This window comes from Phacochoerus africanus, chromosome 11, assembly GCF_016906955.1.
Source record: "Phacochoerus africanus isolate WHEZ1 chromosome 11, ROS_Pafr_v1, whole genome shotgun sequence".
NCBI classification, from domain to species: Eukaryota; Metazoa; Chordata; class Mammalia; order Artiodactyla; family Suidae; genus Phacochoerus; species Phacochoerus africanus.
The window spans coordinates 65,962,241-65,989,347 of record NC_062554.1 but is presented as its reverse complement, the minus strand read 5'-3'; the positions used below and the strand labels follow the sequence as shown (position 1 = coordinate 65,989,347).

General features: G+C 48.7%; 1 protein-coding gene and 1 pseudogene across 1 annotated transcript; one reads left to right on the top strand and one right to left on the bottom strand.

The window, feature by feature from the left end:
* The first annotated feature begins 323 nt into the window (after positions 1 to 323).
* RAB7B (RAB7B, member RAS oncogene family) lies at positions 324 to 25,449 on the top strand. Its single transcript, XM_047753557.1, has 6 exons — positions 324 to 738; positions 11,112 to 11,180; positions 11,658 to 11,784; positions 12,781 to 12,996; positions 22,484 to 22,609; positions 24,469 to 25,449. Exons 1-6 carry the CDS (start codon positions 518 to 520, stop codon positions 24,547 to 24,549), a joined length of 840 nt encoding a protein of 279 aa, XP_047609513.1. The 5' UTR covers positions 324 to 517; the 3' UTR covers positions 24,550 to 25,449.
* Positions 3,428 to 3,583, bottom strand: LOC125111573 (60S ribosomal protein L39-like; annotated as a pseudogene).
* Positions 25,450 to 27,107: the final 1,658 nt, after the last annotated feature.

The following is a 27,107-nucleotide window of genomic DNA, read 5'->3' as shown; positions in this document are numbered from 1 at the left end:
AGAGGCTCAGGGAGATGTCAGGACTTGCCTCCCATCTCACAAGTCTGAGGTGTGTGTGTGTGTGCGTGTGTGTGTGTGTGTGTGTGTGTGTGTGTGTGTGTGAGAGAGAGAGAGAGAGAGAGAGAGAGGCATGAAGACAAGAAACTCTCCCTACCAGGCTGATGGCAGGATGGAATCTGTTACACATAGGAGTCTGTTAATTCAACAAGCAAAAGGGCCCCTTTATTGGGTGGCTTCCAGCAGCAGAGGCAGAAGTTCCTAAAACCAGCCAGAGGCTTTTTAAGGTGCCCACAAGCCCACGTGTTACGATGCAGAACCTCTAACCTGCAAGGTCCCATCCCCTGCCTTCTAGCCCTTTTTACCCCTGGGGGGCAGAAACCTTGTAAACTAAGTTCTCACGGTGCCCCAAATCCAGCTAGCTCCGAAGCCTTGCTTTTCCATTCCACCCCACCCCCTCCACCCACATGGCTGAGGTCACCCTCGCCCAGCCTCTTTTGCAACCTTCCCAAGTTCGTGCATGAGAGAGAGAAGAGGAAAACTCAGAAGGAAGTGGCTGGGTCTCACCAAACTCCCTTTTTTACTCCCAAAGCCTTTTGGCTCTGACCCGGCTGACAGCGTCGTTTTAAGAGGAGCCCCCCCCCGCCCCCCACAACACAGAGAGAACCTCCTCCTGCCTTTGGAAGCTGAAAGGGCCCTGGAAGCTTTTCTTGGTTCCTGTCTGTTCCAGCAGCACCAGAGGTATTTGGGTTTGGGGGGGTTGTGGGGAGGAGTGGAGGTAAGGGAGGCTTAGAATCTGACCCTAAGACCCCCAGAAACTCCCAGAGCGTGGCACAAGCCAAGGCAGAAAGGACTCCCTGCCCAGCCCCGGAGTCGGGGGCCAGCTCGGGGCTCCAGCAAAACGATGCAGCTGCCAGGACAGTCAGAGGAGGGCGGGCCAGAAATGGGAGCCCTTCAACAGGGCTGGGTCCTGTTAGGACCCAGCGTCCCCTTGCCGCTTTGACAGGGCACCTCCTGGGATGAAATCAGGTCAACCAAAGGGTCTCATTGGGAAGCAGAAACCCCTCGAGTAGGGAAGTGTCCCTCTTGTTCTAAATCATACACGCCTCTCATCACAGCCCTGCGGTGCTAGGAGAGCCAAGGAAAGAAGTTGGACTGATCTGGGTTTTAGTCTCAGCTTGTCACAAACTTGTTAGTTGTTTCTGACTCTGGAATCTACTGGGCTATGATGGCATTTCGTTAACTACAAAGTGTCCTATAATTTCTAGGCATTTATATTAATTAAAATAATTTCTTTGGACTTAGCACCCCCACCACACAAGTCCCATGGAGATAGTAACTTCTCTATATCTTCAGACCTACCTAGTGTTGATGCATGTAGGCAATGCAGTCCATAAGCTGGATGGAAGGAGGGATGGATGGATAGATGGATGGACAGAAAGGTAGATGGATGGATGGATGAATGGGGATGGACAAATGCATGACTACTTATTGAAGACTCGACATTCTCAGCATAGGAGTTCCCGCTGTGGTGCAACAGGTTCAGCTGCATCTCTGCAGCACCAGGACACAAGTTTGACCCCTGGCCTGGTGCATGGATTAAAGCTGCAGCCAGGTCAAAACTATAGCTCGGATCTGATCCCTGGCCTGGGAACTCTATATGCCGAGTGGCTGCCAAAAAAAAAAAAAAAAAGGCTCTTTGAAGGGATACTGAGGTGTGAGGCACTGTCCTGCCCTCTGGGCACTAACAGTCCATTTGGGAAGATAGGACTAATACCTACAAAGAACTTAAAAGAACAGGCATGCTGAGCCTCCTGAAACCAGGGCTGTGGGTTCCCGGTGGGAGCATGTCTAAACTTGCTGGGATTTAGGTGGGTGAAGCAGGCTTGTAAGCCTCCCTGAGAGGCAATAAAGACTTGTGCTGCCCAGATAGCCTGTTTTCAAAGACAGACTTACTCCCAAGACTGTAAATCCCATTATGATTTAGGGTGGATGCATTTGTCCTTCTCCAAGGCATGGGAGCAGGGAGCGGAGGCATTGACATGAGATAAGATGGGGTGGATGGGGAGCCCTGCCTGCTTCAGAATTCTCCTCTGCCCCTGCTCGCTGCCCTTTACCTTTCCTCCTTGGCAGCAGAAATGACACCTCACCCAACACAAACGAGGCAGAAAACTGTGTCCAGTCCTGGCTGGGGGCAGCAAGGTAGCGAAAGGAGTGGGAAGGTGAAAGCAGAGCAGGTGCAAGAGTTCTTAGAAGACTGACTTCAAAACAAATTCTAGAGGGAGCTCCCGCTAGGGCACAGTGGGTTAAGAATCCGACTGAAGCAGCTCAGGTCACTGCAGAGGTGCAGGTTTGATCCCAGACCCTGCACAGTGGGTCAAAGAATGCAGGTGTTGCCATAAGCTGCAGCATAGATCACAGCGGCGGCTCAGATTTGATCCCTGGCCCAGGAACTTCCACAGGTGAGATCATTTAAAAAAAAAAAAAATCGGCATGCTTAGGGAGCATCAACTCAGTCTTTCTTCCTTCCTGGGCACTGAGCTACAGCTTTGGCAGATGGGCAAGGCCAGGGCTTAGAAGTACGGCCTGGCAAGAGGGGATGAAGCGTTAGTCACGTGTGCTAGAGATGAGTCCCCGGCAGATTCTGCTCAATGGGGACCTGGGCTGGCTGAAGGGGGGCCCTGCATTCCACACCTGCTTTTCACTGTTATTTAACAGTGGAGGGTGAATACTCAGTCTGGCCTCTAGGAGAATGCATCTGAGTCAGCTGCATGGGAGGGAGGAGGCTAAAAAAGACAGCCGTGGCCAAAGCCCAGCCAAGGGCAGAGCCCGGAGGACCTGAAAAGGGACTTCAGTCACAGTCTGAAATCTACACATGCATTGATGAGCTCAGCCAGTGCCTACACCCAGGCCACACCCTGTTGCCACTGACACAGTCCTGGTCACCTTTTTGCAGCTAATTATCCTGGGACCAAAGACCAGGCTATTTTATTTTATTTTTCAAACAAAAGAGCTCACATATTTATTACTGCACCAACCTACTAGTGCAGAAGCATAGAAACAAAGAGAAAAGATCACTTTCCCAGAGTTCCTCTTGAGGCTTAGCAGGTTTCAAATCCAACTAGTATCCATGACAATGTGGGTCCAATCCCTGGCCCCGTTCAGTTGAGCTCGGTGTAGGTCATAGACGTGGTTCGGATCCTGCATTGCCATGGCTGTGGTGTAGGCTGGCAGCTGTAGCTCCTATTGGACCCCTAGCCTAGGAACTTCCATATGCCACAGGTTCATCCCTGAAAAAGAAAAAAAAAATCATTTTCCCAGTAGAACATGTCCAGTGGTCCAGATAGGGGTGATGTCTCTGGCTAGATGTGGTAAGATGCTAGTGGCCTTGATACAGCAGCTGTGTGGCTATCATCTTATGTATGATTCCTTATAGACCCAGCTTGGTTCTTCTCCAGTGTCTCCTCTTGGAGTCATATCTGATTTATTACCAGTTTTCATGTGAATCCATTGGGGGAATGGGCCAATTCTGCTTTTGTTTCTTGACCAGGATTGGCTTGATCCTGAACGTCTTGTGAGAAGGCATGGTGAGGAACAGAGTCAAGTCTCCATGGTGGTGGAGAAGGGGAGAGAGAGACAGACTACTGTAAATAGCAGTGTCAGGAAAGAGCTGCACCCTGGCAGTGCAGTGGGGAGCTCTGCAGCGGCAGCCCACTTTGAGGGTGCATCCAGGGGAAGGACCATGTTGGTGTGGTGGGTGAGGGGAGCTCAGAGTCAAAGCTGAGGTGAGTTCAAAGGATCTAGGGAAGAAAAGACTCAAGTAAAACTCAAAGAGAAGGAGTTCCTGTCGTGGCTCAGTGGTTAACGAATCTGACTAGGAACCATGAGGTTGCAGGGTTGATCCCTGGCCTCACTCAGTGGGTAAAGGATTCGGCGTTGCCGTGAGCTGTGGTGTAGGTCGCAGATGTGGCTTGGATCTGGCATTGCTGTGGCTGTGGTGTAGGCCAGCGGCTACAGCTCTGATTCTACCCCTAGCCTGGGAACCTCCATATGCTGCAAGTGCAGCCCTAGAAAAGACAAAAAAAAAAAAAAACCTCAAAGAGAAGACTATAAACCTCAGAAGGTTAGCATGTAGCCAAGGAACTGAGCATTCTTTCTGTGGCCTCCAGGAGAAATCCACACCAGTAGAGGGAAGAAGTTCCATAGGGGCACTTCTGACACCATCTTTCCATGAACATGGTGGAGAGGGCTCAAGCACTGAGTGGGAGGTTAGAGTCAATGAAATTTGAGGTTTTTCTATAATGTACTGGAGCAGGCTCCACACTGGTAACTTGAAATTAGCCATGGTGGGAGTATTTACACCACAGAAAGTGGCAGGCAACACAAAACAGTTCTCTGTCCCTCCCCTTCCACGGTTAACCATTTATCTGGGTCTTTCCAATTTGCTATAAGGACAGGGCAATACCACCCTGCAGAATCAGCCATAGCCATGAATGGAGACCATTTTTTCCATGAGAAAACAGACTCATCAAGATTAAGCAAGGTCACGAACGTATGGAGCTGGGATGAGAACTCTGACTCCAAAACTCATGATCATTCCATCCATGGTCTCAGGAGGCCTCCTTCTCCTGTCCCAGATGCAAAAATGACTTGTCCTATCAGGAAGTCACACTGCGATGACTTTGGGCAGCCATCCATCCACATGATCTTTTTAAAGAAATGCTGTCTTTATTTGATATTCTTAATTAGAGTAACAACTTAGACTTGTGTAACAAATTTGAACACAAGACATACATAAAATAAAAACAGTGCCTAGCCTCTGATCTAGGCTTTTCCACCTTCTATTAGTCATTTAGTGTGTATATATCCATAGCTTTCTGTGTATATAGGATAAGCCTAAATATAATATTAAACATGTAGTCACACACATAGGGTTGTTTGTTTTTATATGACTGAGATCATACTATACAAAATATTCGGTGATTTATATTACTTAAGTTATTATATTTTTCCACATTGTTATTCACTCTTTTTAAAACTGCCTGGTTTTCCAGAGTACACATGGATCATAATTTATGCAGAGAATCTCTTACTAATAGACATTTACGTTACAATGTTCTGCAATCATCTTTGTAAAAATGCATGTTTGAATATATGTGTATTTCTGTTGGATAAAGTTCTAGAATTACAATCTAGAATATATGCATATTAAACTTTGATACTGTCAAATTGTCCTCCAAAAAAAATGGTGCCAGAACTCCTGTTGAGGCTCAGTGGTAAACGAATCCGACTAGGAACCATAATGTGACAGGTTCGATCCCTGGCCTTGCTCAGTGGGTTAAGGATCCAGTGTTGCTGTGAGCTGTGGTGTAGGTCACAGACTCAGGTTGGATCCCAAGTTGCTCTGGCTGTGGTGTAGGCTGGCGGCTGTAGCTCTGATTCAACCCCTCCCATTCCCCTGGGAACTTCCATATGCTTCAGGTGTGGTCCTAAAAAAAAGAGAGAGATGAAAAAGATGGTGCCAATTTATAGGCAATAAACAAGAATGTTTCCACTACCTGTCAACACTATTATCATCAACTTTGTTGACTTTTGCCACTCTGGTGGGTTAAAAAGGAAAAAAAAAAAAAAAGGTAATTTTTAACTTCATATGGCCTTAAAAGTTAGTAAAGTTGAGGGATTCTTGCTGTGACAAAGTGGGTTAGGAATCTGATGAGAGCGGCTCAGGTTGCTGTGGAGGTGCAAGTTCGATCTCCAGCCCCCAGCAGTGGGTTTAAGGATCCTGTGTTGCCACAGCTGTGGCGTAGATTGAGTCCAAGCAGCTGAGGCTCGGATTCAGTCCCTGGCCTGGGAACTTCCATACACTGTGGGTGCAGCCATTAAAAAAAGAAATTAGTACATGATGGAGGATAATAGCAGAAATTGACATAACATTGTAAATCCAGTATAATAAAAGAATTTTAAAAATATTTTAAGGCGTTCCCGTTGTGGCTCAGTGGTTAACGAATCCAACCAGGAACCATGAGGTTGCAGGTTCCATCCCTGGCCTCACTTCGCTTGGATGCACACATTGGCTCATCCGTACATTGCATGTGGCCTTAGATGCTCACGAATGACTTAGCTTCTCTTGGCCTCCCAAAGGGTTATTGGGCCCTCTGATTCCCTAAGCTCTACAGAGCACCCAGAAGAACCCCCTGCAGGTGCTCGGCCAGTGCTAGTTCCTTTCCCACTTCTCCTTTCTCCCTTTTGTTCTAACTTCCTCTCTAGGGCACTGTATTCGCTTATGATGCTAAGTTAGTGTGTTGTACCAAAGCCTTTAGAAAAGGGCTCACCATTGCTCTAATTAATGCTTAGAGACATGTGCCTTTCAGGAGCTTCTGAGTCACTTGTCCCTTGACTGGTTTCCTTGTGGGCAGTGACACCCATTGCAAAATATCAGCCCTGGTTAATACCTTGTATTCTCACCCTCTGTGGGTCTGAAGTGTAGGAATTGTTTGATGAATGAATGAATGACAGGATCCTTGGTCTGATATTCACAAGCCATCTTTTTTTTCCAGAAATGGTATGATTATTTTAAGTCCACTTTTATTTATTTTTAAGTGTTATTGAAGTATAGTTGATTTACAGCATTGGGTTAATTCCTCCTGTGTTGCAAAGTGATCTTTTTTTTTTTTTTTTTTGGACCGCACCGAGGCATATGGAGCTTCCCAGGCTAGAGGTCCACAGCGACACAGCCTCAGCAACACTGGATTCTTAACCCACTGAGCAAGGCAAGGGATCGAACCCCCATCCTCACGGATGCTAGTTGGGTTCATTAACTGCTGAGCCACGACGGGAGCTCCCTACCTATACATTATTTTTCATATTCTTTCCCATTATGGTTTATCACAGGATAGCAAATATAGTTCCCTGTGCTCTACAGTAGGACCTTGTTGTGTATCCATTCTATATATAATAGTTTGGATCTGCTAATCCCAAACTCCCAGTCCTTCCCTCCCCAACCCCACCTCCACCTTGACAGCTACAAATCTGTTCTCCATATCTGTGATTTGTGTTTTGTAGATATTTTCATTTGTGTCATATTTTAGATTCCGCACAGAAGTATTATCATACGCTATTTGTTTTTCTCTTTCTGACTTACTCCATTTAATACGATAATCTCTAGCTCCATCCATGTGGCTGCAAATGGCATTATCTCATTCTTTCTGATGGCTGAGTAATACTCCATCATATATGTGTCCCAAATCTTTTTTATCCATTCATCTGTCAATGGATATTTAGGTTGTTTCCATGTCTTGGCTATTGTAAGTAGTGCTGCTATGAAAATAGGGATATGTGTATCTTTTTGAATTGTAGTTTTGTCTGAATAATATGTGGATTGTGTGGGTATGTGTGGTATTGCTGTATCATACGGAAAATCTATTTTTAGTTTTTCAAGGAAACTTCATACTGTGTTTCATGGTGGCCATACCAATTTACATTTCATCAATAGTGTAGGAAGTTTCTTTCCTCCACACCTTCTCCAGCATTTGTTATTTGTTGACTTTTTAATGATGACCATTCTGACCTGAGTGAGGAGATCCCTTACTGTAGTTTTGATTGGCATTTCTCTAATAATCAGCCAATGCATGGCTCACCTTTGTTTCTTCTCTAGATTTTCTCTTTCCACACCCTTCACCTCACCCTTGCCTGAAGCAAACCATCTACCTTCTCCACTCTCCCGTTCCCAGAGTTTTGATCATTTCATTCCCTCCTCTGAAACACCACCCCCCAATCACATTGTCATTTCCTCAGAGCCCAGTTGACTTGCTGCCTTCTCCCCCAGCCCTGAACCCCCTCAGCACTTTCTCTGAGCCTCTGTTGGGCACTTCACACTTTCTCTCTATTATAATCACTCAGCTCCTGTCCTTGTCCTTTCTCCCATGATGACTCCCTGGAATGGGCTTCTATTTCCTTCATATTTTTGCTCCTCCCAATGTCTAGTGCACAGCTTGGCATGCAGTAGACATGTAGGCATTTGCTGAAGGAATGCATGGGCACTCAAGACCTTCTGCCCACCATGCTGATCTAGCCCTCCTGGGTTATAGTGGATGGTCTAGTGCCACCAACTCTGGCCCCTGGGCCAGGCAGCCCTAAGCAAAGCCTCAAATCACCTTTGGGTCACGACATGGCTCGTGGGATGGGAGGGATGAACAGTCCAAAGCCTCTGGGAGTTTCTGCTTTAACTCAGCAATACCTAGGCACTACCCCCCAGGCAAGCCTCTCAGGCCCAGTGAGTTACAACACCAGTAGATAAAGCAGATAAAGGATTTTTCTTTTCTTTTCTTTTTTATGGCCACACCCAAGGCAGATGGAAGTGCCCAGCCCAGGAACTGAATCTGAGCTGCAGCTGCGACCCCATGCCACAGATGAGGCAATCCTTTTGATGAACTGCACTGGGCCAGGAATCGAACCTGCCCCTCTGCAGTGACTGCAGTCAGATGCTTAACCCACCACGCTGCAGCAGGAATTGCTCCAATAAAACATTTTCAGCCAGAAGGGCCTTTGGGTCTTTGGGGCCCAAATGGCTCATTCTCTAGTCGGAAAGCCAAAATTCTAAGAAAGGAAGTAACTGGCCCAAAGTTATACAGTAACAAAGTTGACAACTAGAAACAACACCTCAGGGCATCCAATTTGGAGCTTTGTCCGGAAAAAAAAAAAGCACAGCATGTTAAGTTTTATTAGGAGCAAAATGAGGACTATGGCCAGGGAGCAGCTTCTCAGCTAGCTCTGAGGTATTGGCTCCAAAGAGATAGAGGGGGAAGTCAGTTATTATATACGATTTTAGTGAATGGGGAGTAAATGCCATCAAGCACACATTTTGGCAGAGGCTTGCTGCTAGTCACAAGAAGCCAAAGTCACCATTGATCACTTGATCGCTTTTCTAGATACCAGGAGATGCAAGAGTTGGACTCATAAAATCTTCTGAAAATATCTACTTATCTTATCTGCAGGCCTGTTCTTTTTTTTTTTTTTTTTTTGCCTTTTCTAGGACCACTCCCATGGCATATGGAGGTTCCCAGGCTAGAGGTCTAATCAGAGCTGTAGCTGCCGGCCTACGCCACAGCCACAGCCACAGCCACGTGGGATCTGAGCTGCGTCTGCGACCTATACCACAGCTCACGGCAACGCTGGATCCTTAACCCACTAAACAAGGGCAGGGATCGAACCCACAACCTCATGGTTCCTAGTTGGATTCGTTAACCACTGTGCCACAACAGGAACTCCTGCAGGCCTGTTCTTCTAGTGTTTCCCAGAGCACAGGGTGCCTTGTTCCTGATCTCTATCCTGAATCCCTTTCAGGGGGTGTTGAAGGCTAGTGGCTGCAGTGGCTAGGGACCTAACCCTTACAGAGGCAGATGGCAAGTGCCAATTTTTAGTTGGCATTCAGTACTAGGGAAGCTCAGCCTAGCCAACTTTTGACACCTCAGCCAAGCAGAGTTAGATCAAGGTTAACTGGAGTTCCCTTTGTGTCCCTGTGGAAATGAATCCAACTAGTATCGATGAGGATATGGGTTAAGGAGCCAGCCTTGCCGTGAGCTGTGGTGTAGGTCGCAGATGCGGCTCAGAACTAGCCTGGGAACTTCCACATGCTGTGGATGTGGCCCTAAAAAGCAAAATATCAATCAATCAATCAATCAATCAATGTTATCTCAGTATGTCTAGTGCATCCAAGCTTAGAAGACCTAAGAGTTGAGAATAGTGAGTATATGTGTACATGTGAGGGTGGATCCAAAGAGCCAGTTAAGCACAATTCTCTGAGACGGTTATGTTGTTAAAATAATAATGCTAGGGAGTTCCCATTGTGGTGCAGTGGAAACGAATCTGACTAGTATCCATGAGGATGCAGGTTCAATCCCTGGCCTTGCACAGTGGGTTAAGGATCCGGCATTGCTGTGAGCTGTGGTGTAGGTCACAGACATGGCTCAGATCTGGCGTTGCTGTGGCTATGGTGTAGGCCGGCAGCTGCAGCTCCGATGAGACCCCTAGCCTGGGAACCTCCCTCCATATGCCATGAGTGTGGCCCTAAAAGCAAATAATAATAAATATATATATATGTAACTATTTTTCTCTTGTAGGAACAATACATGTTTGACATGTTTTGTTGCAAAAAAAAAATTGGAACATACTAAAAAGCATGGAGAACAAAACTAAAATCATATAGTTTCCTACCACCCAGAATTAACCGACATTTTTAGTATTTTTTTTCTAGACCACTTTCCATGTAAGGAGGAATTCATTTCAATACTTGGAGGGGGCTATGGTATGTAAGGTTTAGTGTCTTCTGTTGTTCATTTGAGTCCTATGGCCTTAGCATGTGCCCGCATTATTGTAATTCGCTCACAAACTCCATTCTAATGACTGCTTAATGCTTCATTGTGCACCACGATTATTTAGCCGCTTGTGTATTATTGGATGTTTATAAATGATCCCGGGGAAGAACATTCTTGAACAAGTCTTTGCCACATTTCAGATTTTTTTTTTTTAGGGCAAATTCCTAGAAGTGGAAGGCAGGGACATTTTTAAGGCTCTCAATACTTGCTGCCAAGCAGCTTTCCAGAAACATGCACCCATTACACCCCCAGCAGCTGCATCAGAGAAGAGGCTTTTGATTCTGTCAATGCAGCAACACCTCGGGCTGGGGGAGGGGCACTCTTCCATCCAAAGCCTCTCAGCAGCCCTAACAATGGACCTCTTGTCCCACCCCATCCCCTCTTCCCGCACTGCCCTCCATCCCTGGCTCCAGGCTTGACTAACTGCAAGGCCTCTGTTCAGTCCAATCTGGCCTTCTTGGTGCTCCAGGCTGCCTCCAGAGCAGGGCGGGTTAAAAGGTGAGAAGCACTGGGCCCTGTGGGGCCACCATTTTTCCGGCCTTGAGGAGACCCCAAGGGGACCCGAGGGAATGGGTGTGTAAGGGGTGCTGAGTCATCTGCCTCCTTTGAAGAACCACCCCACCTGAGCCCAGGCCCAGGGCAGGGATCTGCACACAAGGAGGAGAAAGCAGAGGCCGGCCTCAGTGGCCCTGGCTGTAGGGAACTCTGGCCATCACGTGGATGACTTCTGTTTTCCTACAGGCTCCGAAGCCCCTCCATGAATCCTCGGAAGAAGGTGGACCTCAAGCTCATCATCATTGGAGCCCTGGGGTAAGCCAAGATCAGCTCGGGGTCTGGGGGTTGGGAAGCAGCCCTCCCGTGGGTCCCTTTCTGATTCAGAGTGACCCCAGGGAGGGCACCCACCCAAGGAAGGGAGCTGAGATGGGAGCAAGAGCCTGGAAGTTGGCTGCCGGTTTCTGGTCCCAGCTCTGCAGTAACTGCTCAGTGATTAGCTGTGTGAATTAGGCGACCACCTGGCATCTATCTGCCCTCCCAGCGCCTGTCACGTTCAGTGAGGACCTGACCCTTTTGCTGTGAAGCCTCAGCCCTCCGCAAACTTCTCTGCTCACTCAGGTCCCCACTTCTAGAGGCCATTCCTTTGTCCCTTGCTACTCAAACTGCAAATGTTATAATTTCAAAATCCCAGGGAGAGATGGCAGGAAGATGTTGAGAATGGTATGGATGTGTGTGTGTGTGTGTGTGTTTGCCGTATGTGTTCACATGTGTCTGGTTTTTTTTTTCCCTCAGTGTAGGCAAGACCTCCCTCCTCCACCAGTATGTACATAAGACATTTTATGAAGACTATCAGACCACACTGGGGGCCAGCATCCTCTCTAAGATCATCATATTGGATGACACGACTTTGAAGCTACAGGTGAGCAGCCCTTCCACTCCCTCTTCAACATATACCTGAAAATCATCCCACATATCCTGGATAGCCACTCACACAGCAATGTGTCCCAGGAGCTAGAATAGCCTAGAGCATAGATCAGCAAACCTCAACTCATGGGTCCAATCTGACCCACTGTCTGTTTCTGTAAATAAAGTTTTATCAGAACATAGCCATGCTCCTTTGTTTACTTATAGTCTTATGGCTGCTTTCACACTAAAACAGCAGGATTGAGTAGTGGCAACAGATAGTACCGTCTGCCCAACCTACGATATTGGAGTTCCCTTCGAGGCTCGGTGGTTAACGAACCTGACTAGGATCCGTGAGGATGCAGGTTCGATCCCTGGCCTCGCTCAGTGGGTTAAGGATCCAGCGTTGCTGTGAGCTGTGGTGTAGGTCACAGACGTGGCTCGGATCCCGCGTTGCTGTGGCTGTGGTGTAGGCCAGCGGCTGTAGCTCCCATTCAACCCCTAGCCTGGGAACCTCCATAATGCTGTTGGTGTGGCCCTAAAAAGCAAAGCAAAGCAAACAAACAAACCTACAATATTTACTATTTGGCCCTTTATAGAAAAATTTGTGGATTCCTGATCTAGAAGGAAGAGCACTAATCCATGACTGGAACATCCCACTCCAAGTTCAGGTTCCCTGGAAAACTTGTCAAGCAGCCTTGGGGAAAGTCACTCCAAAGGTCCATATCTGTCAGATGGAATAACAATGCCTGTCCTGATGATCCAGGGGGAAAATAAGAGCTCAAATGTGAACGCACCCTTGGGACGCTAAATGTTAGTGCAGATACCACGATGCTGCAGTGTACAATGAGCGGCAGGGTCAAGACGCCTGTGTGTGACAGGACCCCATGCCCTTGTGCCAGGGCTACCTGCCCCCTTCCCAGGAAAGGAAGGTTTGACACGATGTGACCCAGTTAGGCATCTGTCCAGCCACTCATCACAGCCCCATGGGGCCGCTGCTCTTCCTTTCCAGATCTGGGACACAGGCGGACAGGAGCGCTTCCGCTCCATGGTGTCCACATTCTACAAAGGCTCTGATGGCTGCATCCTGGCTTTTGATGTCACTGACCTGGAGTCTTTTGAAGCCCTGGAAACCTGGCGGGGTGATGTTCTGGCCAAAACCATTCCGATGGAGCAGTCCTACCCCATGGTGGTGCTGGGGAACAAGATCGATCTGGCAGACCGTCAGGTACCATTCACTCATTCATTCATTCACTGGCAATATGCCAAGCACTGGGTTAGGTCCCACGTGTACAGAGCTGAATGCACCGTCTTTACCTTTAGAATTTCAGTCTGGTAAAGGATGCGAATAATTTAAAAGAAAATTATGATATAATACAGTAAATCATAAGCAATCAGAGAAATACACTTTGGATATTTGAGGACTATAATGGAGGGACATCTATTCAAGTCCAGGATATCGAAAGAGTTTCCTAGAGGAAGAAGGTTCCTGGCTGAAAAAACCACCATGAACAAAGGTAAGAAATTGCATGATGTGAGCTGAGAATTGAAGGCAATTTTGTTTAGAAACAGGGAATGGAAGAATGAAGGCATAGGGAATAGGCAGGTAGGGGAGTTCCAGTCATGGCGAAGCAGAATCAAATCTAACTAGTATCCATGAGGATGCAGGTTTGATCCCTGGCCTCCCTCAGTGGGTCGGGGATCTGGTGTTAGCATGAGATGTGGTGTAGGTCACAGATGTGGTTTGGATCCAGTGTTGCTGTGACTGTGGTATAGGCTGGCAGCTGTAGCTCCAATTTGACCCCTAGCCTGGGAACTTCCATATGCCTTGGGTGAAGCTCTAAAAAGACAAAAAGAAAAAAAGGGAAAGGCAGGTGGGAGTTCCCTAGGGGCTTAGTGGTTAGGACTCAGCACTTTCAGTGCTGTGGCCCTGGGTTCAATCTCTGGTCTGGGAACTGTGTTCTTACATCAAGCTATTGCATGTTGCAGCCAAGAAAAGAAGAAGAAGGCAGGTGGGATTTGAATTAACCTGTAGAATAGTATTTCTACCCAGGGTTAGATAGGGGATCTGCAATTATGAATTCTTAAATCTACACATTTTCTGGGACAGTAGTAATATGTATTTTTTTTAGCATCAGCTGGCTAACCGCCTGACCAGCGATATGATTCCATGGTTCCAGTGATGACATTTATGTAGGTGTTTATCATTGCAGTGGCATTGAGTAGAGCTCTGTTCATCCTTACTTACTAGTGAGAAAAGACTAGAAATTAACTTTTTTTTTTTGTCTTTTTGCCTTTTCTTGGGCCACTCCCGCAGCATATGGAGGTTCCCGGCTAGGGGTCTAATCGGGGCTGTATCCACCAGCCTACACCAGAGCCACAGCAACGCGGGATCCGAGCCGCATCTGTGACCCGCACCACAGCTCATGGCCACACCAGATCCTTAATCCACTGAGCAAGACCAGGGACGGAACCTGCAACCTCATGGTTCCTAGTCAGATTCGCTAACCACGGCGCCACAACAGGAACTCCAGAAATTATCTTAATTTGTAAAAGATGCTCTTGTGCCAAACGAAGCCAAAATGACACCAAAAAGAGCTGTTTGAACACTAAGTTGTCAACAACAACAACAACAACAACAAAAAGACAAAAGACAAAAGACAAAAAAAAACCCCCCAAAAAAACGTGAAAAACATTGAGGAGTTCCCGTCGTGGCGCAGTGGTTAACGAATCCGACTAGGAACCATGAGGTTGCGGGTTCGGTCCCTGCCCTTGCAAAGTGGGTTAACGATCCGGCGTTGCCGTGAGCTGTGGTGTAGGTTGCAGACGCGGCTCGGATCCTGCGTTGCTGTGGCTCTGGCGTAGGCCGGTGGCTACAGCTCCGATTCAACCCCTAGCCTGGGAACCTCCATATGCCGCGGGAGGGGCCCAAGAAATAGCAACAACAACAACAACAACAACAACAAAAAGACAAAAGACAAAAAAAAAAAAACAAAAAAAACGTGAACACTAAGTTGTCTTAGTGTTTCAAGTGGAGAAAACAAATGGGGAAGTAAGCCATCACATTTGAACCACATTTTCATAAGCGTTCAAATAGAGGAAAGTGATAGGAGAACTGGGGTAGCATTTGGAAGGATGGATGGCTAGATCGGTGGATGGATGGATGATGGTGTTTTCAGCAAAGCTATCACCTCCATAAAGAAGAACTTCCTGATCAGCAAGAGGTATGAGTTTTGGTTTGACAGGTTGAATTTCAGAAGCCTGGAGACAATTAATTGGGGATGACCAGCAGGCTTTAGACCACATAAGAATGAAACTTCAAAGGAAAAGTCTATGCTGGAAATAGAAATCTAATAAGCACTTTAGGTTACAAATCCAGGGTCAATCCTCTAATTACACATATCTGATCTCAAGTAAGAATCAAAGTCCTGAGTTCATTCAGAGCCAAGGGGTTTCCCCTTGGGAGTTCCCGTCGTGGTGCAGTGGTCAACGAATCCGACTAGGAGCCATGAGGCTGCGGGTTCGATCCCTGGCCTCACTCAGTGGGTTAAGGATCCGGTGTTGCCGTGAGCTGTGGTGTAGGTCACAGACAAGGCCAGATGCAGCAGCTGCATAGGCCAGCAGCTACAGCTCCAATTCGACCCCTAGCCTGGGAACCTCCATGTGCCACAGGAGTGGCTCAAGAAAGAGGCAAAAGCCAAAAAAAAAAAAAAAAAAGATTTCCCCTTCTTTTTCCCACTGAGACCACCTGCAGGTGAGAACAGGTGAGAATACTGTGGTCTATGTGGGGGAAATTTTTTTTTTCCTTTTCCCTCTCATTGCCAACTTTATGTCTCCACACTTCCTCCCCTTCTCAGGATCATTCTGGTTTCAGACCCTGTCAGGAACGAAGCAAAAAGAGAGAGAAGAGGTCAGAAGAGCAGGAAAATCCATATTTGACTTAAATAGTCTGTGATCTCTGAGCCCAGCAGGCGCTTCACGCTGTCTCTTCGTGGGTTACTCCTTTCGGTCCTAAGAAGCCTTCACTGGGGACACTTAACGGTTCCTCCCATGACAAGCATTTTGCATTTTCTTCCTCCTTCTCTTCAGCTCCTTATTTAGAAGTTGAAGTTCCATCCTCCACCCCACTGAGTCACCTCCTCCCACAGGCACTCTTCCTGATGGGATTTACAACTGCTCCAGGCTGGCTGGCGCTCTGCGGAGCCCACCTCTCCCGCACAAGGCACACTCGTGGATTCTGGCTCCAAAGGAGGGGCAAGGCACATTCATTCTCAGTGCAGGCTGTCCCCTCTGCCCTGTTGCCTTTTTTTCTTTTTCTTTCTTTTTTTTGGTGGGGGAGGCCACACCCACGGCATATGGAGTTCCCAGGCTAGGGGTAAAATCTAAGCTGTAGCCTCTGGCCTGTACCAGAGCCACAGCAATGTGGGATCTGAGCCATGTCTGCCACCTACACCACAGCTCATGGCAACGCCAGATCCTTAACCCACTGCGGTTCAAGGCCAGGGATTGAACCGCTGTCCTCATGCTTGCTAGCCAGGTTCATGAACCACTGAGCCACGATGGGAATTCCTGCCCTGTTGCCTTAAGTCCCTCAGATGCAATCAAACACCAATCCACTGTCGCCACCAAACTCCAGGGTTCATTCCAAGAGGCTTCCTAGAAGCCGTCTTCTACCCAGAGGGGAGGCCTTACATAAGCCCTCTCTTGTGGGACGTGTACCCCCCACACTACTCTCTCCCCAAATCCTTTCAGACCCTCTTTTTCAATCCTTTCCAGGGGTTTTAGAGTCATCTAGTAGATTCTTGGCCATGAACTTTTGGAAATATGCAGGGTCCCAGGGGTAGTCCAACTCCCAGCCAGCTTAATATCTGGCATCGATCAAATTCTAGTGTCACTGCCGAAACTTCCATTTTGGTCTCCTGCTGAGACTTCAAGACTGAGGGTCTGACTTTTCCTCAGTGAAATAAGAAGAACCATCTTCTATTGAGAGGGATGGGAGGGAGCCAAGGAGGAGGCTCATGAGTCATGGCGACGCTGCGCCAGTTACTCTGGAGAGAACTGAGCAAGGGAGCTAGTCCAGGGAAAAGACCAGAACCAAAGGGCTCAGCCCAAGGAGGGGACCAAGAGTTGGAGGTGGAGTCTGCGTCGTGTTTTTCTTCAGCAGCGGTACATGCAATCAAACCCAGGGACCTGATGGAAGGTTTTTTGCAGACAAGAGCAGCTGAAGGATAGAGCTGGGAGGGCACTGAGACCCATGGAGGGAGAGACAGAAGGGCCAGGGGCTGCCATGTCAGAGGTTGAGGAGCAGGACAGAGGGATGAGGGAGAAAGAGATGGAACCACAGACTGGGAGATCAGACATAATGTTTTATGGAGGCCCTGAGTCTGGGCTGGGAGGGAGAGGCAGCATAGAGAGAAGATGAGCACTGCTGGAGGGGAAGGAAGTGTGAGGCTCTGAGAGGCGGGGGGCTGCATGGAGAGGAAGTCTCACTAGACGGCAAGTGTTGCATGAGTCAGCAGGTACCTGGCTGGATGAGAGGTGTAGGTGATGACTGGAGGGGTAGAGGGCGTCCAATCCAAGCCGCTTCACTGGGGGATGGATGAGCTTTGTTCTGCAGAGAGAGGAAGGATAAAAGTGAAAGAAGTAGTGAAGCCCCAGGCAGGAACAACCCCTCTCTGGGGTCTGTGGTGAACAGGGTGTGGAAATAGCCCCCACTGGAGAGGGAGACAGGGGGAACTCTGGGAAAAGCCAGGGTTCAGCCAAAACAGGGAGGAAAGAGGGGGCCCTAGGAGTTCCCGTTGTGGCTCAGTGGTTAACGAATCCGACTAGGAACCATGAAGTTGCGGGTTCGATCCCTGGCCTTGCTCAGCGGGTTAAGGATCTGGCGATGCCCTGAGCTGTGGTGTAGGTTGCAGACGCAGTTCCGATCCCGTGTTGCTGTGGCTCTGGCAGGCCGGTGGCTACAGCTCTGATTCGACCCCTGACCTGGGAACCTCCGTATGCCATGGAAGCGGCCCTAGAAATGACAAAAAGACCAAAAAAAAAAATAGGGGGTCCTGGAGGAGGGCGACAGGGGCGTTTGTTCACAGGTAGGCTCCGGGAAAAGGGTCTGGAGGGAGGCAGAGAGGAGGAACAGAGGTGAGGAAGGGCTGGCAGTCATGAAAGGAGCACCAGGAAGTGGGGAGGCCGAACTGGGGGTGGAGAGAGCAGAGGGACTACAGTCGGGAGACCCAGGATCGAGGGGCCAAAGGTGAGTCTGGGTAAGGGCCGCCCCTCAATGCACAGGAAGCAGAGGAAGCAAAGGAGGCCGGGTGTGGGGATGGAGCAGGCCGGCTGAGAGCCAGGCAGGAGTCAGTCCTCCCTTGCTTGGGGCCGAGTGGATAAGAGAGCCGCCTGAAGGGTCACCTTCTCTGGGCTCCAATTAGACCCCTAATTGGGTCTGGGCTCAAATTCACCACTGTCTTTTGGGCAGTTCCAGCTTCTTCATCTGTGAAATGGAGACCAGACATCGATTTCATGTGGGTTTTGTTTTCCTTTTGAGGGCCACATGTGGAGGTTCCCAGGCTAGGGGTCTAATTGGAGCTGTAGCCACCGGCCTGCACCATAGCCATAGCAACTCGGAATCCCAGCCGCGTCTGCAACCCACACCACAGCTCACGGCAACACCAGATCCTTAACCCACTGAGCGAGGCCAGGGATCGAACTCGAAACCTCATGGCTCCTAGTCGGACTTGTTTCCACTGCACCACGACGGGAATTCGGATTTCATGTAGATTTTTTTGAGGGGTATAGGGAATGATGCCTATAAATAAAGCATATGACAACTTTAATAAATGGAAGTGATTGTTATCCTCCTTCTTAATATGTCCAAGATGTGGGCTGGAAAGATATGGAAGCTTTTCCTCATTAACAAAAAGAAAATGAACATTTCAAACATATTTGTTAGGTTTGGATGCAACTAGAGATTATCATAGTAAGTGAGGTAAATCAGAAAGAGACAAATATCGGAGTTCCCGTCATGGCTCAGTGGTTAACCAACCCAACTAGGAACCATGAGTTTTCGGGTTTGATCCCTGGCCTCGCTCAGTGGGTTAAGGATCCGGCATGGCTGTGAGCTGTGGTGTAGGTCGAAGACACAGCTTGGATCTGGCGTTGCTGTGGCTCTGGTGTAGGCTGGCAACTGTAGCTCCGATTCGACCCCTGGCCTGGGAACCTCCATATGCCGCGAGAGTGGCCCTAAATTAGACCAAAAAAAAAAAAAGAGAGAGAGAGAGACAGAGACAAATACCATATGATATCACTTATATGTGGACTCTAAAATATGGTACAAATAAACTTATCTATAGAACAAGAAACAGATCATGGACATAGAGAACAGACTTGTGGTTGCCAAGGGGGAGAGGGGAGGGAGTGGGATGGACTGGGAGTTTGCAGTTAATAGATGCACACTATTTCATTTAGAGTAGATAGACCATGAGGTCTTACTGTATAGGCCGTGAGGACCATATTAATGTAAATATAATAATAATATGACTAATAGCATGATAATATTTTAAAAAGAATATATATATGTATGACTCACTTTCCTGTACAGCAGAAATGGGCACAGCATTGTAAATCAACTATACTTTGATTAACAAATATAATTAAAAATATGTTAGCGGAGTTCCTATCGTGGCGCAGTGGTTAACGAATCCGACTAGGAACCATGAGGTTGTGGGTTCGATCCCTGGCCTTGCTCAGTGGGTTAAGGATCCGGCGTGGCCGTGAGCTGTGGTATAGGTCACAGACGCGTTGCTATGGCTCTGGCATAGGCCGGCGGCTACAGCTCCAATTCGACCCCTAATCTGGGAACCTCCATATGCCGCAGGAGCGGCCCTAGTAATGAGGAAAAAAAAAAAAAAATGTTAGCTTCGGGATGATGAAAGAGTTGTGGAGGTGAGTAGTGGCAGTGGTTTACACAATCACGTGAATGTATTAATGTCACTACAGCGTACGCTTAAATATAGTTCAAATGGTAAATTTTATGTTTATGTATATTTACCACAATAAATAAATAAATAAATAAATCACCAGGATAATTTTAAAGAAATTATTGACTTCGATATTTTTTTTAAAGACCCCTACTCCTTCTACAGAAGGTAAAAGTGAAAAAAAATATATTAGTTTGTTAGGAAGGACAGCTCTGCTAGCCTCTATGCTGTGAGGAATTTATTCACTAGGATGTGAATTCTGCCTTATTCTCAGGTGGGCAGTTTCTGGCTTACTGCTGATTTGTAACATTGGGATTACATTTTCTGAAGATATTCTTTGTTATTTTTGATAGTGGCTTAAGATGTATCCGACAGGTGAATTTTAACACACACTAGTGGTTGTTTTAAGTGCACTGAGATGGAAAAGCACCAGTGATGTACCCAGGAAAATTCTCATCTCCTGAGGGAAGGGGAGGAGGGATATAAAGAAGGAAAGAGCGATAAGAAGTTTAAGTCCCGTCCTTACTCTAAAGTCTTTTAAAGGACTTTGAAAGATACAAAGCCCTTTGCAGTCCTAGACGCCATCAGGGTATTAGCACATCATTTCCGGTGATTCTTTATTTGCATGTCACCAATGAGGACAATAATAATCAGCAAGCTGGCCATCCTCCCTCGATTCTTCATCCAAATACTTCAGGGCTTTCCCTGAGTTGTGAGGCTGCTTGGTTTCTCACCAGGTTGGGGGCATCTATGCTCTTTACAGAAGAGTGCAATCCTGGCCAGTTCAGGGACCCCTTGCCCCAAAAGGCAGGAGGACCTTAGAGATCAGAGGTCAAGACCAGGGTCTGGGGTCTCTGAACAACGCCCCCCCAACCCCTGCAGCTCTATTCAGGAGCAGCAGCTCCTGGGACACTGATCATGGGGGCTGGAGGTGTCCTCCAGGCTCCCCAAAGGGCAGGCTGCTTAGCTGACCGCAGTTTCTACCCTCCCGTCTTAGGAAGCAAGCCTCACAATTCCAGAGCAATGCTGGTGGACAGCAGAGGCTTTGTGAATGAACGAGAGCCACGAGCGGCCACTCCTGAGGCCAGGACAGCGAGGGCCAGAGGGACCTGGGACTGTGAAGGTTCTTACAAGCCAGTAAGATAGACATGACCTGCAGGAGATGATTTGATGAGGGACAGTCCTTCCCCCTGGCTGCCCTGTGTTCAGGGAAAGGGGCAGAATGGTCCTTTCCCCATGAGAAAATCCCTGACTCCCTTAAATAAGGGGAAATAATGGTTATAAAGCACCAGGCACAGCAAATGTTCAATACATGGTCCTTTCCGCCCCCCCAAATAATTGATTTGACTACATTCAGTTGAACTCATTGTCACAAGTAGCCCAGGGCTGCTAGAGTATTCTCCAATTCAACATCCTCAAACCGTGATAGCATGTCCATTTGGGTGACATGTATTCATTCAGCCTGTACTGAGTGGCTCGTGGTGCCAGGCTAAGAGCTAAAAAGGTCCTGACCCTGAGCTCCAGAAGCCTACAATCCAGTGGGAAAGACAGAATAGAAGCACAGTTCCTGTGCGGTGACCTGCAGAGGGCAGCGCAGATGCCAAGGGAGAACTGAACTGGGGCTGCATCCAAGTGCTGCCTCTCTTAGCTATGTGATCCAAGGAAAGCTGCTGAACCTCTCTGAGCCTCGATGTTCTTACCTATAAAGTGAAGCTAAAAAGACCCATCTTGGGAGTTCCCTGGTGGTCTAGTGGTTAGAATTCGGCACTCTCCCTGATTTGGCACAGGTTCCAACCTTGGTCTGGGAATGACCACAAGCCACTTCCAGTGGCAAAAATATATATATATATATATATATATATATATATATATATATATATATGCAAAAATAAATAAAAATAAAAAGACCCATCTCACAAGATTATTCGAGAATTAAATGAGTTATTATGAGAAGATGTGTAATAATACCTAGCCCATGGTAGGAGCTTCTCAACTGTTTCTAGGATTCTGTTCCAGAGAAGAAGGGTTAGCAGGACCTGAGTTCCTGCCCAGGAGCATGGGCCTGGTCAGCCAGCTCAGGGGAAGGAAGTCCTGGCTCCCTGGCCAGCGTTTGTCCGTCCACCTCCCTTTGAAGGGATTGAGGAAGGAGCCAGGGCAGGAGGAAGCTCCTAGTCCAGGCCTTCAGAAGGCAGCATAGTGCAGAGGGCTCTAATCCTGCCAAGCCTGTGTTCCAATTCTGCTCAGCCCCTTACACTGCAGTCCTCAGTCTCCTCATCTGTAAAATGGGCCAGCAATAGAACTTCAAGGACTGGTGGTAAAAAATATCACATGTATGGGAGTTCCCGTCATGGCTCAGTGGTTAACAAATCCAACTAGGAACCATGAGGTTGCGGGTTCAATCCCTGGCCTTGCTCAGTGGGTTAAGGATCCGGCGTGGCCATGAGCTGTGGTGTAGGTCGCAGATGCGGTTTGGATCCCGCGTTGCTGTGGCCCTGGTGTAGGTCGTTGGCTATAGCTCCGATCAGACCCCTAGCCTGGGAACCTCCATATGCCGCGGGAGCGGCCCAAGAAATGGCAAGAAGACAAAAAAAATATATATATATATATATATATATCAGATGTAAACCTACAGACCCAGGGAAGGCTGTCAATAAATGGAAGTGGTGGTGGGGAAGCTGGGGATGTGATGGTGGTGGTGAAGGTGATACAGGAACCATGACCATTTCTTCCCCTCACATTCAGGTGCCGCAGGAGGTAGCCCAAGGCTGGTGTAAAGAGAAGGACATTCCCTATTTTGAAGTCAGTGCCAAGAATGACATCAATGTGGTACAGGCCTTTGAGATGCTGGCCGGTCGGGCTCTGTCGAGGGTGAGTGGTACCTGCCAGGGCCAGGGGGACTCAGGAACTCCAGATGTTCTCCTGTGACAGCAGATTAAGGATCCGACCTTGTCACTGCAGCAGCTTGGGTTGCTGCCGTGGTGCAGTTCCATCCCTAGCCCCAGAACTTCCACATGCCACATGCCACGGGTGCGGCTGTAGCTAAAAAAAAAAAAAAAAGGAGTGTCTAGGAAAGAACCTCTTGGGCTCAGGGTGGGATGTGGGTGGGCCAGAATTTCTCCTTGTCTTAGTTAATTAGTTGCTGAATGGACTCAGCAATACTTCAGTTCTGGAACCACAAGATGCCAGAGGCTTTATGCATCCTTAGAGTATATTGTTGGAGGTCCCTCAATCTGGCTGATTATCATCTGTGGAGTTTCTAAAAAATGCAGTCCTGCACCGCATGCCTGAAGATTCTCACATAGTAAGGGTCTGAGAAGCCATGACCTCTGTTCAAGCCTCACTGGTGGAAGAGAAGCCTTATGTTGGCAGATATTGGTCCAGGTGAAATAATCCAGCCTGCAGGCATTGCTGACATCCTCCAATCAAAAAGGCGGATCAGGAGTTCCCAGTTGTAGCTCAGTGGCAATGAACCCAACTCATATCCATGAGAACAAAGGTTCGATCCCTGGCCTCGCTCAATGGGTTAAGGATCCATCATTGCCATGAGCTGCGGTATAGGTTGCAGACATGGATCTGGCATAGCTGCGGCCCTAAAAAGACAAAACAAAAAACGAGGGGATCAATGGAGACCCCTTGGTGTGATCATTCAAGAAGCAGGTGTTGAAGTTCCTGTCGTGGTGCAGTGGAAACAAATCCAACTAGGAACCATGAGGCTGCAGGTTTGATCCCTGGCCTCGCTCAGTGGGTTAAGGACCCGGAGTTGCTGTGAGCTGTGGTGTAGGTCGCAGGCGTGGCTCAGATCTGGTGTTGCTGTGGCTGTGGCGTAGGCTAAGCTCCGATTAGACCCCTAGCCTGGGAACCTCCATATGTCACAGGTGTGGCCCTAAAAAAAATTAAAAAAAAAAAGAAAAGAAGCAGGTGCTGGGCACTGCTCAGGGTTCGGGGACCCCTCGCTCTCCTAAGTGGGACAAATGTGTGGCTGCAGTACCGGCATTGTATGGTGGGGAAGGACTGGCGATGTGGCCCTGGAGGAAGGGCACACAGCCCGAGCTGTGGGGGCAGGGGAGGAGGAGGGACGAGAGGAAGATCAGGAAAATCTGCCTGGAAGCAGTAGCAGGGCTTTAACGCTGTTCTGATGTGGAGTTTGGAAACCGAAGAGGGTCCAGGAGAGAGTCCCACGGAGAGGGGCTCAGCTTGTTTCTTTATTGTGCCACGTGAAATCAAGGTGGCCTTCTCAGAAACAGGGAGAAGGTCATCACTGCAGTGATTCTGAATTAAAGAAAGGAACAAATGCGGACAGGCCCGCTGTCACTGGTCTACCTGGCCCAGCCCTGTGGGTTGTCCATGACGAAAAGGGACAGCAGCCACCTCTCTAGCGGCTGCCCAGAGAGAGGGCTGCAACTTGTCATTCTTACACCCCGCTGCCTTAATTTCAGGGTTTGCTCCTGTGAGTTTTTTGGTGGTTTTTTTTTTTTTTTTGGTATTTTTAGGGCTGAACTCACAACATATGGAGGTTCCCAGGCTAGGGGTCGAATCAGCCTACACCACAGCTGCAGCAACGCAGGATCCAAGCCAAGTCTGGGACCTATACCGCAGCTCACGACAACGCCAGATCCTTAACCTGCTGAGTGAGGCCAGGGATCGAACCTGCAACCTCATGGTTCCTAGCCAGATTCGTTTCCACTGCGCCACAATAGGAACTCCTGACTCCTCTTTTCCTTCCGCAGTATCGAAGCATCTTAGAGAGTTACTTCACAGACTCCATCAAGCTCTCACCAGAAGACCAGTCCAAGAGCAGATGCTGTTGACCTTGCAGACTCCGGCTCTGCATGCCCAGAGGCAGAGCACGCCTAGGGCCTGGTTGTCCCAGGCCCCCACCAGCCTCATCCCCTGCCCATGCTCAGCCCAGCAGTCTAGGCTCTGTGGCCAGGGCCCTGAACCCCCTTGCACCTGCCCTGGATCCAGAACCAGAGGGCAGCCCCGCCTCAGGCTGAGCGTAGTAAAGACAGGACCAGGCCCTTGAGTCCAGAAGAAACTTAGAATGTCACCGCCACGTCCTGGGGAGTCACAATTCTCTTGCTGCCGCCAGCCTTCTTGCCACCCACCCTCCCCAAACACACCCCTGCCTCTAGGATGCCCATCTCTGCAGACAGGATGCTGTCTGTTATATTCCTCCATGGACTGGCCGTTCTCGCCCCATCCACCACCACCTCCCATCAGAGCCACAGCACAGCTTTGGACAAAGATGTAGCTCAGCCTCTCTTGTAGCCGAGGCCAGGGAGTGAGGGTCTACTTCAACCTCTGGCGCAGCTGTTCAGGCCTGGCCCTCCGCCCCCCCCCCACCCCGTCTCCCCCCACTTCAGAGTGCAGGACAGAGGGAGCCCAGGAATACCCTCCAGAGACTGGTGCGTTTCTCCCTGCTGTGCTCAGGCAACTCCTGTAACTCTCTCAGAGCCTGTTTATTCATCTGTCAAATGGGGATGGCACATGTTCTGCCTGCCTCGGTGTGGTTTTCAGGACTGGAAGCTCTGCTTAAGTCTCAGTTGCTCTTGTTGAGATACATTTACTATTCTTTCAACAAGTATTTTTGCGTATCTACTATGTATGATGCACTGAGGTCCAGTGGCAAACGTAACAGAGACCTTGCTCTCCTGGATCTGACATTCTGGTGAAGGAGAGAGGAAATAAACACTGAACTTAAACAGACATTTATTTTCATATAGCAGGTAAGTGCTTGAACAACGTGAAACAAGGTGATAGAGAGTGACAGAGGGTGGGGTTGGGTGCTGTTTCAGACCAAAGGGTCCAGGAGGGCTTCCCTGGGGAGTTGGCGTTAGTCCAAAGGCTAGAGAATGAGCAAGGGGCTGACCCCTCAACTGGACAGAGAACACATGAGGAGAGTTAGCAGAAAAGGCCAAGACCCCAGGGTCAGGAAAAGATTGCTGTGTTCCAGGCACAGTAAAAAGACATTAATTTATCTGGATTCCAGGGGGCTGTCCCGGAGACTAGCAAAAGGGCCTTGCGCCCTTGGTTGACGCCTTGCGTCTCTGCTGATTGGCCACCAGAGGGCAGCAGGGCTCTTTCCGTTCCAGAGAGCAGCCAGCCAAAGCTCCGTGGACACTTGAAGAGTGGCTGTTTTCTGTGCTGGTGCTCAAAGTTGGTTCTTGGGCTCTGGGCATTTTCAGCCCTTGGAGATTTGTGGAGCAGGGAAAATCCCAATTTCTTTCTTTCTTTTTTTTTCTTTATAGGGCCACACCCGCAGCATATGTAGGTTCCCAGGCTAGGGGTCTCATCAGAGCTGCAGTTGCCGGCCTACGCCACAGCCACAGCCACAGCCACAGCCACAGCCACGCAGGATCCGAGCCGTGTCGGCGACCTACACCACAGCTCATGGCAACACCGGATCCTTAACCCACTGCACAAGGCCAGGGATCAAACCGACAACTTCATGGTTCCTAGTCGGATTCGTTTCTGCTGCACTAGGACGGGAACTCCAAGGAAAATCCTAATTTCTTAAGCCTCCTGAGAGATGGGTAAAAACTGCAGCATCAATGATTCAGGCAAGAAATCTGCATCCCTGGCAAATTTAGAAGAGAGACCTGGAAATCTCATGGATTTGTGTTCCTGCAGACTCTACAACCATAATCTACTTTTTCTTCCTTGGCAGACAGCACTGACAGGGTCCTGCCTAGAGGGAGTAGGCATATGCTGACCCACCAGGACCTCCAGCGGTCACATCCATGCCCACCACAGAAGTCTCCTCTCTAGGGAGTGCCTGTTGTGGCTCAGCAGGTTAAGAACACGACATAGTGTTCGTGAGGATGCAGGTTCAATCCCTAGTCTCGCTCAGTGGTTAAGGATCCGGTGTTGCCACATGCTGCGGCATAGTTTGAAGATGCGGCTTGGATCTGACGTTGCTGTGGCTGTGGTGTAGGTCGGCAGCTGCAGCTCTGATCTGACCTCCAGCCAGGGACCTTCCATATGCCACAAAGGTGGCCCTGGAAAAAAAAAGTCTCCTGTCTGCTCGGGAGTATCCTTCCCTGAGCTCCAAGCAGAGCTGGGGATGTTGGCCTATGACTTCCAAGTGTTGTCTGACTCTGAAGATACCCCGGGAGGTAGGGGATGGGGAGGTGGGGGGTCAGTAAGAGAGTTTGGGGAGCCCCTTCCCCCCAGTCAGTTGTGAAGTAAGAACTCATCCTGGGCAGCAGCATGGACCAGGCATTGGAGCAGGTGGCCAGGAGCACACCGCTGTCTCTGTCCTTCTTGGGGGTGGCACTACATGTCACCAGACTCACCTGGGAGTCAGTCGGACTATGGATTGGCCATGTGGTGTGTGTGCTGCAGCTTGTGCACCACAGTGGACATA

Bases quoted from the DNA above. Each gene is read 5' to 3' on its own strand.
- RAB7B (XM_047753557.1), top strand. From the start codon at position 518: ATGAGAGAGAGAAGAGGAAAACTCAGAAGGAAGTGGCTGGGTCTCACC. The intron at 739-11,111 runs GTATTTGGGTTT...GTTTTCCTACAG, and splicing joins CTGTTCCAGCAGCACCAGAG to GCTCCGAAGCCCCTCCATGA. The intron at 11,785-12,780 runs GTGAGCAGCCCT...CTTCCTTTCCAG, and splicing joins ACACGACTTTGAAGCTACAG to ATCTGGGACACAGGCGGACA.